The 13,808-nt window shown below is 43.1% G+C and overlaps 1 protein-coding gene across 1 annotated transcript in view; it reads left to right on the forward strand.

Moving 5' to 3' along the window:
• SHTN1 (shootin 1) overlaps window positions 1–10,882 on the forward strand; it is a 96,735-nt gene extending 85,853 nt beyond the window's left edge. Inside the window, exon 17 of the mRNA XM_072805169.1 lies at window positions 9,111–10,882. Within this exon, the coding sequence (XP_072661270.1) occupies window positions 9,111–9,333 (223 nt within the window). The 3' untranslated portion in view covers window positions 9,334–10,882. The remainder of the gene's footprint in view (window positions 1–9,110) is intronic.
• Window positions 10,883–13,808: the final 2,926 nt, after the last annotated feature.

Here is a 13,808-nt window from a genome sequence, read left to right on the forward strand (position 1 = left end):
CTCCTCTGCCCCTGTGCACTCACCAGTTTGCCTGAGGCTAACTTCACCAATTACAGTATCTCTTGCCAAGGGAAGAAAGTGTTAGCCAGTAAAACAGTTCTGAAAAGAGGAGCCAATCTGAATTAGCACAAAGACTTAAAGAGTAGTCAAAAAAGAAATCATTTTAATGTTTTTTATGTCAAATGTCCAGTAAAAGGCCGGTTTCATAAATTTCGCAAATTTATCCTATCACAAAACCAGCCTAAGTGACTTTAGAATCTGTGGCATAAATTTCATTTACACATTTTTTATTTTTTGACATTTTCAAGCATTTTGAAGAATAATTTATTTCAGGACACCTGGGTGGCTCAGTCAGTTAAGTGTCTGCCTTCAGCTCAGGCCATGATCCCAGGGTTTTGGGATGGAGCCCGGCATGGGAGCCCGGCATGGAGCTCCCTGCTCGGTGGGGAGTCTGCATTTCTCTCTAACTCTCCCCCTGCTCATGCTCTCTCACTCTCCTTCTCAAATAAACAAAATCTTTCTTTAAAAAAAAGAATAATTCATTCCCCAGAAATCAGAAATCTTGAAAATATCTGACTAATCATTGAGTAAAAAGGTGCTTTACTAAATAGTAACATAATGTGGTAACATAAAGGTGAATCACTGTGAATCCAGTGAATCCAGAACATACATTCTATAGCCTTTTTGAGAATTCTCCGTCTTTGGTCAGTTCCCTCTTAGCTCCTTTGAGTTTGTGCTATGTGTCCATCGGTCGTCATATTTTTAGGACCTCTCTGTTATAAAGACAGGCAGGACAAGTGGGGCTTCAGTATGGAGAAAGAGGTGAGCAGATCTTAGAAGAGTCAGGCATCACAGTCAGGCAGAGCCCAAGGTGAGATCTTGTGCTCATGCTGTCTCGCTTCTCTTTCTCTGAAGAGTATCATGTACAGGTGGCCCTATTCATCCGTATTGAGCTTTTATTCATCCATGTGTACTTTTCCTATTAATCACTTTCAGGAGGTTGACTCTCCTAAGTCAATCAGACAATGCTGTCAGCCTCAAAGAGGCTTCGTTTCATCTAGTTACTTCTACAACACCTTGCTTCAAGGGGGAGAACCCATGTGAAAGTAGACTCCAGTTCCATTGCCATTGGTGTACTTCGCAGTGATTTCATAGCTGGGTCTTCATCCCTTGGCCCTCATTCTCAGAGGTACTGTTAAAGCCACGGTTGCCAGAGACTCTTCCAGTTAACGCTCCTCTCACTCGTTATGCTTCTTTTCAACCTCAGATCTCCCCACAACTCTAAGCTTTATCAGACTCTTCTACTTTTTAGCCATGAGACAGACAGCTAGCTTGCCTTTTTTTTTGTTTGGGAGGTCAAAACAGGCCACACTGTGCCCTACAAGAATTAAAAAAAAAAAAAAAAAAAAAAAAAAAGCCCATGTAGCAATAACCAGAATTCAATTTCAATAGAAAAAATGTCCATTTCCAATGAAACCATTTTGATTATAATTTGCATTTAATTTCTAGATCTGTGGTTTCTCTAAATACACATGTCTTTTGTCCCCACATAGATTTATTTTTATAAAAGTTCATCGTGTTTGAGCCATTAACTGAATAGCAGAGGGTAGTTGATAAAAGATAAATTTTAGATGTCTCTTGGTTAGTGTGATCAGTCAACCATTTCTATGAAAGAAAAAACCTAATTGCCTTTCAGGTTTTGAATTAAAAGTAAGATTGATTTTATCATCATTTGACCTCTAACTGGTCTCTCAGTTTTATGTCATTATTTCCAGTACAAAATTCATGTAGAAAAATGAAATTGAAAAGTACTGCCTTTTTTTTGGATTGGAGCCGGAGAATTGGAGCTTTTGAAATACATTACCAAATAGAAATTGAAATTCTTAACTTACTTTTAGAGAAACTTGGCATAAAATTCTTCTCTCAAACGTTGATCTCAGCTGGACATCAATTTGGTTGGTCACATACTTACTCCTTGAGAGAGGTTTGGGTCAACATTTTGTTCAAATGGAAAATAGAGTTCTTTCAGTCCCTGTGGTGGAAAGGGTAGATTTTCTTCCCGTTCTTTCGTCCCACACCATTGCCTCCTACCCTCCTCTCCTCTCCTCTCCTCTCCTCTTCTCTCTCCCTGTGTGTGTGTACGTGTGTGTGTACGTGCGTACGTGTGTGCATGCATGGCGTGGAGGGGAGCGTGGAGGGGAGCGTGGAGGGCCCCTTCCCTGTACTTAGTCAACATTTGTTTCTGAGAAGAGACTACTAGCCAGCAGAATGAACCGCATGGAAGTTACTGCTTAATCTGATGCTCTTACACAATTAAAGGATTTGCTGTGCCCTCAACTGTAATCTTAGTTCTGTCGGATTGTGTAGTGACACTGCAGGAAGCGGCTCTGCTCGGCAAAGCACCGCGACAAAGGACCTCCTTGTGTGCCTGTACATGGATAATTAAGTCTTAACAACAAAATTAGCAGAACAACTGGATGTTCTGGAAGTTGAGATCCCCTCACTTCTTCTTTTCTTCCTCCTCCCACCCCGCCCCAGGAGTTCTCCATGTACCAACCAGAGGTCCCCCATCAGTATTGTCTTACAAGTGTTCTGAGTCACCAGGACAGTCAACAACTTCTCCCAGGTTAATTGTTGAGGCTGTATGACATCTAGTGTTAAAATTCTGTTGAGTAGACCTCAGAACGACTGTTAAAATGCTACTGAGTCACTCTCAGTTCTCTCAAAGATTTAATTGCCTCCTAACATTTGCCTCCAGTTGCGAACACCTATGATTTTAAGAGACTTAGCATAAAATGCATCATTTCTGCAGGGAGAACCAAATTGCCTTCGGTACTTCACAATTTTTTTTTTTAAAGCATCTTTCAATAGTTTCTATGGTGTTGGTATTGCTTTTTATTTGTGGTTGGTGGTGCCGAGGGGCTGTTTTTAATTTATTCAAACAGAAGTAGCCGGCGAAAACCTAAATGCAATTTCAGATCTAAGAATAAATTGACTTAACTTCTGGAACCCAATGAACACATTTCATTTGAAATATACTTTGTCCTATACCCGTATGAAAAGTGACAACATGGAATTCTTCGTGACTTCCCATCTGAAAAGAGAGTTTAAAATACATAATGAAATAAATTTAAGGAAAAGTATCTTAAAAAATATAAATATTGTTCTCAAAACCTAAAACTGCACACATTTTATGCATGGAGCTTTTTTGAGGAGCCAGTGGTACAGACGTAGTAAATATTGTAGAAGACTATGTCTCTTAAAATACTTCTTTTAAATAACATTCACTTTTAATAGCTGGGATCTGAAGTGGATTTCTCACGGTGACTTAAAGTTGTGGAAAATTACAAAAAGCTTAAAAAGTAGCCCCAGAAAAGTATCACACACATTTCAGAATCTTTGCCTGAGCTGAAATCAGTCTTTCAAGGGTGTTGATTTTGCTGGTGAGCACAGCCCCGGGTTCCTGAGCCTCCCTGGGCCCCAGGGTATTTCGGGACCCATGAATGTCCATGGTCCAGTCCAACGCACATTAGGATCCAAGGAAGTGGGATGAGTTTGGGGGGGCACACCCACAGTCTGGGATGGAACCAGTGCCCCGACATCCCCGTGCTCCCCTTATTCCACTAAAGAAAGTACAGCTCCGTGTGGACACAGACGTCTGTGCCCAGCCATTGTTACTTCTGTTAAGAAGGAATTCTTGTTAATCTTCAGGGCAGATCAGCATCTGATGGCTGATGTCAGATTTTCAAACCACAGTGCAATCCTGTTGTTGAATGATTTTTTTTTGCCCCATACTTTAAAATTGTATCTGTTTTTTTTTTTTTTTTCATCAGATAGAAGCTGACCCAAATTGAGAAACTGTTCTTTGAGCTAACACGGAGTTTTGAAAAGTGCACAAAGCCCAGAGAATTTAGCTTTGCCCTACTCTCATTATATTTGAAAGTATTAAAATCGGTGATCACACAGACAGCTTCACCTGATATCTGAAACTATTCCGGGCGGTTTGGGACAAGTGTATTCAAATCTCCTGAAAAAGAGGGTGTCTGAGAAAAACAATAAACACCACCTCTGCTGTAAAGCCGCTCCTGTTCACTGCCCGAGCAACTGTATAAAGGGCCTCGAAAACAAAGTAAGACTTCTTATTTTTACACAAGGGGAAAATATAAAACTGACTTCCTCTTTGGAGTTTTCCCAGGAAACTACTTTATGAAGACAAATTTAAATCTTTCCGTTTTCTGTCCTTGGAGGGTGGTAAATATGATTGCAGCTTTATTCATTTTTATTGTAAATGAAACAGAGTTCAGACCGTCCGGCTGTGCGTCATTTGTTGGATGGCTGCCACCGACTAATGCAGACGTCCCACTGGGAGACCAGAGAAGAACTATACTTTGATTCACCAGATTGTGTTAAATAGTCCAGCTGTTGCGATTTGAAAGATAGTTACCTCAGAAGTGAAGTAGAAATGAACTTGGCATTTATGCCTCAAACCATTTTTATACTGTTTGGCAATCAGCTTTTCAGAGGTAGCATTTTATAAAATAACTCTCACCGCTTAAAAGTTTCATTCACTGTAATGTTCAAAATGTCCCACCTTTATATTATCAGTAAAATTAAGCTTGAGTGATATGCAGAATTTGCATGAAATAAGCATTTCCCCCTTCATTTCATGAGCTTTGATTGTATTCAATTGAGCTCAGAACCACGTCTATTAGGGCTCTTTTGGGCATTAGTTAATTTGAATTGCAGCCGAAATGTTAGCTAGAATGTTGTTGAATATAATTGGAATGTGGAAAGTTGATTTTGAAAGGAGTTTCATTGAATGCAAACAATGATGTGCTTTTTAAAAATTAGAATGCTGCTCTTTCGTCTCTTGTAACACAGTCTGAGAAATCGCGGAGTCCCTTTATGAAAGTTCAGCTTTGGCAGTGCTGTTTACAATTGTTCGGGTTCCTCCGGTACCACTGTGCTTTGGAGTCAGGTCCTTCCTCCGACCAGCAAGTGGCCCCCCATGCCCAAGCCCCACACTCTGGCTCTCTGGCAGTTGGGGAAGAGTAGCTGCTTTCTAAAAGGGCGCCCCAGTTGCACTTGGACATCTGGCTTCGTAAAGTGGCACAGATTGCTACATTGTCTCTTAGCTTTTATTTGGCTTTTCGGTTTTTTTGTCTTGAAACAGCTCTTGAGCAAACCGTCTAAAGTGATCCATGAAAATATTTGGAATGGATCATAAATGACTACCAGTATGTTGTGATAGGGAAAAAAATATATATATATACCAGACAGGAAATCCAGATTCTAAGATTTTTAGTCCTGTGTCTGGTACTCACAAGTTGTGTGCCCTTGGGCAGATCATTTGACTCCCTGTTCTTCAGTGTCTTCATCTGACAAATGGAAAGGTTGAGCTAGTTCAAGTCGGTAATGCCTTTCAACCTGAATGTCACATGATTTTAGCCTTTATAGCACCTATAAAATTGAAGTTTTACTTGGAGATTTTGTAGCATACAGGAGAGGAACTGCCATGTTTTTCTTGAGTACTAAATATTAATTCCTTATTTGTGGTCACTGCCCTTAGATGAAGAATTAAAGCAGAAAAATTGAACAAAATGGTAGTATACTGCAATTCCTACTGGACTGTTAACATTTCAGCACCTGCGACTTTACCTTGGGGAAGGCGGGGCTCTAACCTGGAACCTGCCACTGTGGCTGCCTGGAGCAAGAGCCTGGGTTCTTGGCACCATCACTGATGGCACTCTCTGGCTCTTCCCATGAGATGGGGATGGAGTGAGAATGAGCAGAGGAAGGGCCCTCGTTCCAGAAGGAGTTCTGGGTAGCTCCCCGTGGGAACCAGGAATAGGTCTAATGTGTCAAATCCAGAGGAGCTACCAGTCACAAAGAGAAGAACAGCAAGCGATAGCTTGAAGGGACAGACTCTAAAAGATGCACCTGAAAACGGAGTTAGAAAGAAAGAAACCAGTAAACATGCCAAAAATAACCTGTGGCATCGTTATCCTATTCCTAGAAGACCCCTTGAATAAGCAGCATGGCACCATGAAAGAAGGCAGGAAAAGGGAGTTGGCTCCTAATTCTTCTAGCTCTGCCGCTGACGGGCTACATATGATTTAGGCCAGATTCTCCCCTCCAAAGGGAGCAGTTGGATTCGATGATTGCCATAACCCCTTTTAGCTTTAACCCATTGGGATTCCAAGTCAGTGGTCATTATCCTGGAGAAATCAGTTACTCTGACTCTCAACACAGAGATTCAGAGAAACTGCCCACTGTGCGAAGTTCAGCAATAATCAACAAAAGAGTTCTCAAACTGTAGCCTACAGGTGATTTAATGATAGATTAAGCTGCAGTTGAGAAGCTTACTTCAGGCGAGAAGAGCAATTCTTTGGACTGAGATAATTCCAGGCCAGTTTCATCCTGACCACACAAGGCTTCTGAGTTTTCAGTTCAGTCAGCATCCAGTTCTTTTTTTTTTTTTTTTTTTGTACCTGTGCCCTGAGAGCACTTCCTGGAAGTTTTCACCTCCAGTTGATGCAGAAAGCTTTTTAAGGATGTGTTCATCACTCCTTGACTTGCAGACATACCACCGGGGTAGTTCTGCAGAAGTGATGAAGGTCAGTGTGAGTTGATGGAAGTTGCTCCCCTGGAATGAGGTGAGGCTTCCTTTGCATGCTTAGAGCAGAGGTGGGCTCTGAACCAAGACGGCAGAGCCAGACGGGTGACCGGCCTGCAGACTACTGTGGCTTTGACTGGAATGGCCTAGCTAGGCAGGCGCTTCATTTCCTGGAATTCCCTTGTCCCTTTGTTTCCAGGTTAGGTTTGACCACAAGAAAACTTTGCATGAGATTTTGGATGAAGAGGTAACAGTAGTTATTTCTCTTTTGTTTTGTCTTGAAGGCTCCAAAGGTCCATCTAGGGCAGGTGCTGCTACAGTTCATATGAGGTGTCACCTAGCTGGCATGTGATAGCAGCTGGCCCACAGTTTTTCCAGCTCCACACCCCGCCTCCCCAGCTCCTCCTTCAGCTTTTCCAAATTTTAGACCAAGTATGTGTGTAGTTCGTGTAGAAGGCTCTGGTGTATCCTGCAGGTTGTCTGCATCGTGGGGATTGGAGACTGTAAAGGACAGATGCACCTCTGGTTTGTCTTCAGTCTCTGGCCACTCTTCGCCCATCATCCAGTTCCTTGCCAGAACTGCAGGCTTCAGGCCCAGCATCAGACACAGAGGCGACAGGCTTTTCTAGACTTTCTGCAGGTACTGCTGGGGAAAGCACATCCCCTCTTGATTCCCAGAGCATAGCCACAGCCAGCTTGAGAAGTGGATCTTTGGCCAAGGTTGACAGGAAAGTGTCATGGTGTTTTCTAATGACAGGGGCATTGGTGAGTCAAGGCAAAAACGAAAGAATCTGTCCTCCCTGCAGCATGGCCTCCTTCTCAGGTTCCTGGTCGTCCCAGTGGTTTCCACCACTGCCACAGAAGACAGCTGTGTGTGTGTGACCTGGTCATCATCGACAAGTGACCGTATAACCGGATAGCCAGAGGGAGTAAGGTTTCCATGCATTTGACAGATTTCATAGTGCTGCTCAGAAAGTGATAAGACCCTGGTTGTGGGGTTTGAGCTCTTTGTACCTGTCGCTGGATCGTGCAGGCTGCCTTTTCTCAGTAGTTGAGCGTTTGTTCTGCTGTTTTTTTGTTGTATAAGAGAGATCTCCAGACCTATTCACACCAAAGCCTGGGTTTCTGAGCCTTTCTCACTTTATTAGTATTCACTCATTTATGCCACAAGTGGATCCGTGCTAGGTACGGGGTAGAAGTGTGAACAAAGCTAAACAGTCCCTGTTTCGTGGATGCTTACGTTCTATTTGAAGAGACAGGCGTTAAACAGCTAATTACACGGTATTTCATTATGACTGTGGGGAGTCCAACCAGGGAGAAGTAGCAGGTGGTAAGGGAGTGTCTAGCTGGAGGTTCCGGCCTGCTCCAGGGGTCAGGGAACAGTAGCATCAGGTCCTACAAAGGGCGGGTCGAGCAGTGGGCTTGCCAGTGTATGTCCTGATGTCCAGAGGTGGGATTGGTGGTGGTGGTGGTGGTGGGGGGGGGGGGGTTGGTTCATGCTTTACATCTTAGCATTTGCCAGGAAGACCAAATACGTCTGAAGAGCCCCTGTCCTGCCTATCACACACCCTTCAGCCTTCAGGCCCCGGGTCAGCAGCCCCGAACCTTCAGATGGTGGCCTCTGACCGTGACTTCTGAGAGGAGTAGGTGCCTGAACAGCCTAACTTCCTGACACATGACAAGGGAAGACGTGGACATCTCTGTTTTTACAAGGAAACTGTCACGTAGCTTGAGAAGCAGTAGCCTCTTGCATCAGAATAGAAGGGAAGAGAGGAAGTGGCTGTGGAAAAAAGAAACTTGCTCTCTGGAATTCCTTAAGAACTTTCTCAAGAGACGTGATTCTCCTTTTTAGAAAAAGTTTATGGTCACTTAGCATTTTAGCTTACTCTCTGGATCCTTCCATCTGCTGTTGTTCCTCGCTCACCCCTCCCTGGGCCTGACCAGATTTCTTCCTGTCAGTAATGGCAGAGGCGGGCGCGGCTCCCAGCTGTCCCTGGTGACGGGGTGGCCTCCTTCCCTCAGCAGCAGTCTCCTCAGAGCTAGTCTGCAGCCAGATGTCCCCAGGGACATGAGGGGCTGGGGGTGGTGGGGGGGTGTAATGGTTCCTTCCAGCTAAGTGAAGGTGGGACAGGAGTCTGGGCGGCAGGCAGTGGGGAGGCCCGCACACGGCACCCAGGAGCTTTGCACTTCTTGAGAAGAGTGTGTAATTAAGCAGGTAGGTGCATTTGGCTTTTTAACACTTCCCTAGTTAATTGCTCTGACTTTTTCCGCCTTCTTTCTTCTGGCCTCATGCTCCTAATGTCATCTAATAGCTCCTTTTTCTTTTAATGGCTGGCACCTCAAAGACCACTTTGTGCATGTTAATTAGACTTAGAGCATTTGGGTTTTTTTTTTTTTTTTTTTTTTTTTTGGTTGGTCTGAATCCAGGAATATGAAAGCCAAATATTTTTCTCTCTCTGCTTTTTATTGTGTTGTGTAACTGTCCTTCCTCCAGGCCTCTCAGTAACGCTGGGTGCGAGAGCCAGTACTGTGGCAGTGAGCAGCAAGCTGGACCCGTTATAGTTTTAGATCCTGTTTCCACACACGAACCCCAAACCAAAGACCAGGTCACTGAGAAAGATTCAACTCAACGCAAGGATGACGGAGGCGAAACTAAACCAGAAGACAAAGAAGACAGCACCGACAAAATGAAAGACACAGACAGCTCCCACTGCTGATCCGTAACCCGGAAGGCTGACGTGTGTACAAGGTCTCTCCCACGCGTACACGATCAATTCCGGTGCATTGGCAAGGGCCGTAAGACATTCTGTTCTTGTCACCGTGGGCCGGATACAGGTTCTTTTTCTGGTGTCACCTTTGTAAGTAATTTACCTATAAACATAAGTAAGTTCAGCAAAATGCACATCCCATGTAGGTTTTATTTTTCTTTCTAGGGATAAGATGTTTTCTCGAATTACTGTACTAAGTGCAGCTTCTTTGAGAAGGTTACAGAAAATTCAGGTGTCTATCTTTTTAGGTAACGTGCACACCACTAATCAAATAGAATGCTGGAAGGCTGCAGCATGGTGGATGAATGGATAGACAAAACTGACCGATGTAAGGTGATTTAAAAAGCCCCCAGAGAAGCTTCCGTTTTAGGTCTGATCTTCTTTTGAGAGAGAAACTGCGGTAGCATAGAAATTGTTAGGCACTGTGGTGTGCAGATTACTTTCTAGGATGTACTGAGCTAAGCTTCAAATTCAGGAGCTGCAGGCATCAGACCAGTACTCCCATAGTCCCTGCTAATTGCACACATTGTCAGCTACGGGATGGGAAATATGCACTATTGACTACGTCCAAAGCCTCCCAAGGACTCCAGTGGGAATGCTCCGGTGGCCTGAATGCAGAGGAGCATCCCAACTTTGGAATTCATAGAGTATTATCTTAGTAAACCATGTGCTCTGTGCTAGGAGTTAATTGTGTTTCCTCATGTACTAAGTGGCACCAGTACCATGGTTTATCACAATTCTTCTGTACAGTGAAGAGAAGTGACAAGCACACAATTTTCTTGCTTCACTGCTGTTCTACATTACACAGGTTTGTTGTGTTTGTTTTGTTTTGTTTTTTAAAGAAATTAAGTGGTAGCTAGTCTCTAAAAATACAATGTTTCAGCCTACCACAGTGAACAAATAGAAATGTAATCAGGGATTTTTAAAAAAGAAAAAAAAAACTTATACAGCTTTTCCAAGTTGATTGTTTCAAAATTGGTGTTTATTTAAAATAAGTGGTAATGTACTTGAATGCATTTTTTATGACAATGATTCAGTAATGGTAATTTTACTATTAAAGAAAGTGAAAGGTTTAGTTTTGTTAGCGTGGCTCAGCATGTAGCTGTCCGGTGTTTCTCACCTAAGGGCAAAAGAAAATGATAGTAATAATGGCGGTAGTTGTGTTTTATTTTTGCACGTGTGCTAAGCATAGGCTTGAAGAGGCGGGTAGGCAGGTAAATCAATGTACTTCCTAAATTTGGAGATAATTCTCCTTCTGTAGGTTTGTTATGCTTGACTGTGTCCATGTTCTTCCAGTGATGATTTTACAGTTCCTGATCAGTTTACTCACGGGGAATTAAAATGTCATGTTTTCCAACTGTAACTTCCCTCATTGAATAATACTGCTAGATGATATACTAACTGCAAACTGCATTAACCCTTAAGCCAGTTCTGTTATGCTGTGATTTGAACTCTCCTCACCACACTTATTAAAAAGCACTGACAGTTTCCCACTAAAGGTCAACTGTGGTTATTGACATTTTTGGTTTAGTTCTCTCAACTTGTCATTCTTTTTTTTTTTTTTTTTTTTTTGTCACTCTTTAATAAGAAAATCCCATTGGCATTGATCACTTTCATATTTTTTAGTAATCCGTACGGTGGTTTCTCTTGAACTTTATCCCGTGTTTCTTTGTGCTCTCCTTCCTTCCTCTGTCTGAGCCTGCTGGCGCGGGTTTCACGTACACGCAGAGATATAAAGACACACAGACGCGTCACTCTGTATTTCACCACACATGTCAACAGGATGATGCACCCACAAAAACACTGTCATTGCCAGGGTAAGAAGGTAACCACTGGGGGAGATGTGTTTGCTGGGCCAGGCACCTTTAAAGTGTTCTTGTCTTCTCCAGGAGGCTTCCTTACCTCAAGGTGATCACAGAGCATTTGACAGTTAGTTTGATAGGAAGGTATTTGATCTAGGCTTTTCCTCCTCTTGTTCTGCCTTCAGTATTCACATCAGTCTGGAGGAGGTTTTGTCCCTGCTGGGGTGCGGTTGTCAACACACAGTCCAGGATGGAAAGACACGGGAAGACTAGTGCTCTTAGCTTCCGGGTATGTTCTTAGCTATTTGCCCCCCAAAACTGTAAATGACCTACATATATACTATTTTTAAGTCGAAAGGGACTGCCATCTTTATGTTTTTGTTTTCTCTAAAAACTGTATTTAGGGGATCCCTGGGTGGCTCAGCGGTTTGGAGCCCATCTTCGGCCCAGGGCATGATCCCGGAGTCACAGGATCAAGTCCCACATCAGGCTCCCTGCATGGAGCCTGCTTCTCCCTCTGTCTGTGTCTCTGCCCACCCTCTTCTCTCATGAATAAATAAATAAAATCTTTAAAAAAACCTTATTCTTCTGTTTTGGAGAAGGAATTATGTCTCATCTGCTACAGAGTTGGAACTAATACTGATGCATTTTTTAAAGATTTTATTATTTTTATTTATTTATTCATGAGAGACACAGGGAGAGAGAGAGGCAGAGACACAGGCAGAGGGAGAAGCAGGCTCCATGCAGGGAGCCCGACGCAGGACTTGATCCCAGGACCCCGGGATCATGTCGTGAGCCAAAGGCAGATGCCCAACCACCGAGCCACCCAGGTGTCCCTATACTGATGCACTTTTATTGTCAGAGTGGGGCAAAAAGGGATAGACGTACTTTGTGCTCTTGCTGCGAAAGAAGATGTCTCCCTTCTTTTCTGAAAGAATAAGAACTGAATGCAAACTCCCACATCCTTTTGTACCTGGGCTGGTCTCACACTCCTCAGCCCCCAGCACTCCAGCAGCTGGTCCACCCTGTGGAAACGCTGGGTGGCAAGCGTCAGCCTGGCTGTCCCCATCCAGCCTTGTTGGCCTGAGTTGAAAGGACAGGTGTTGTGGCTCTGGCCACTCACCAGTAATTCCTCTTTCCCTACCTTCTTTGTTAACAAACAGTGTTTGCTTGGAAATGGAATGGTACAGATAGAAATGATTGTTCATTATCTTTCCAGACCATCTTTAGGTTGTCCATGAGGTCAATGCTAGTCCACATTATAGACTCCTGGATGATTTTTCTGTGTGTTTAATTACTTTCATCACAGAACAACACCAGCTTCTTTGGCATTAAGTTGGGGGGCGGGCAACCATGCGTCATCATCACTGACCTTAGAAGGATCATCAAGCTGCCTTTATATTTAACAGAGTGGATTGGTTTGTATTTTCTTCCTGGCACTGACGTTCCCTACTTCTGCTGGCATTGATTGCCATGGGATATGACTAGTCTCTTTTACCTCTTTTATAGATGGTAAGTTCTATGTAGTGTATATGACAGGTTTTTTTTATCTCTGATATATTAATATACACGTATGGAGAGAGAGAAAAAATATAAGTAGAAGCAGTATTCATCACTTTATTAGAAATTCGATGCCTCTCCATGGGTGACCCCAGTCCTTGAGGGGAGAAATGGTGGTTGGAGCGTGTGCCCTGTGCTGAAATGAGAACTCTATCTTGGTGGAGGTAATAAATTACCTCTTTGGTAAATTTAATTTAGTTATTGACTTAGTTTGTATATTTTTGCTCTGGTTCCATTCGTTTAATTATCATTTGTGTTCTAGAGCAGACCCTCAGATGATCTCCCGTATTTCATGTGTGTGGACATACATGTTCAAAGGCTACGTGAACACCCAGTCATGTTCTGCCTGCCTTTAAAGTGAATTTCCCAGAGGCTCATGGGTGGTTGGTTTAGTCGGTTAGGCATCCAACTCTTGATTTTGGCTCAGGTCATGATCTCAGGGTCATGAGATTGAGCCCCACGTTCAGCTCCGTGCTGTGCGTGGAGCCTGCTTGACATTCTGTCTGTCTGCCCTCTGTTCCTCCCCCACCCCCCTTAAAAAAAAAAAAAAAGGATTTTCCTTCCACTTTCTCATACTTCATTATGTGTTGCTTAAGCACCAGGACAGGCAGTAGCAACCACAAACTGAGACATGGTTCTCCCAACTTAGATACCAGCCAGTCCTCCTGCCCCTTGCTCTGAGAGAATGTGCCATGAGCCAATTTTAAATCATTGCTTTGAGTGAAGGCCCTGGCTTTACCATGAGGCCATTAAGTTTCTCTATGGGTACTCTTCAAAAGGAAAAGTTCTCAATGTGTTTAGTGAAAACTTAGGGAATATATCAGAAATCTAAACCTAGCCAACTCTCCCACAGGTCAGTACCTAACAATTTTTATAATTTTGGAGGAAAACAAATGATAACTTTAAACAGAGAATCTAAATTCTATAAAGCAGTAGGACATTATTATATCTGTAGGTGTGTGAATAACTTTATTTCTGGTACTTTTCTGCTATAACCCTGATACTGGCTTACAAGAGAGGCACTTCATTCAGTCAGCCTATACGACGTATCATTTTTAGTCG

This window comes from Canis lupus, chromosome 29, assembly GCF_048164855.1.
Source record: "Canis lupus baileyi chromosome 29, mCanLup2.hap1, whole genome shotgun sequence".
NCBI classification, from domain to species: Eukaryota; Metazoa; Chordata; class Mammalia; order Carnivora; family Canidae; genus Canis; species Canis lupus.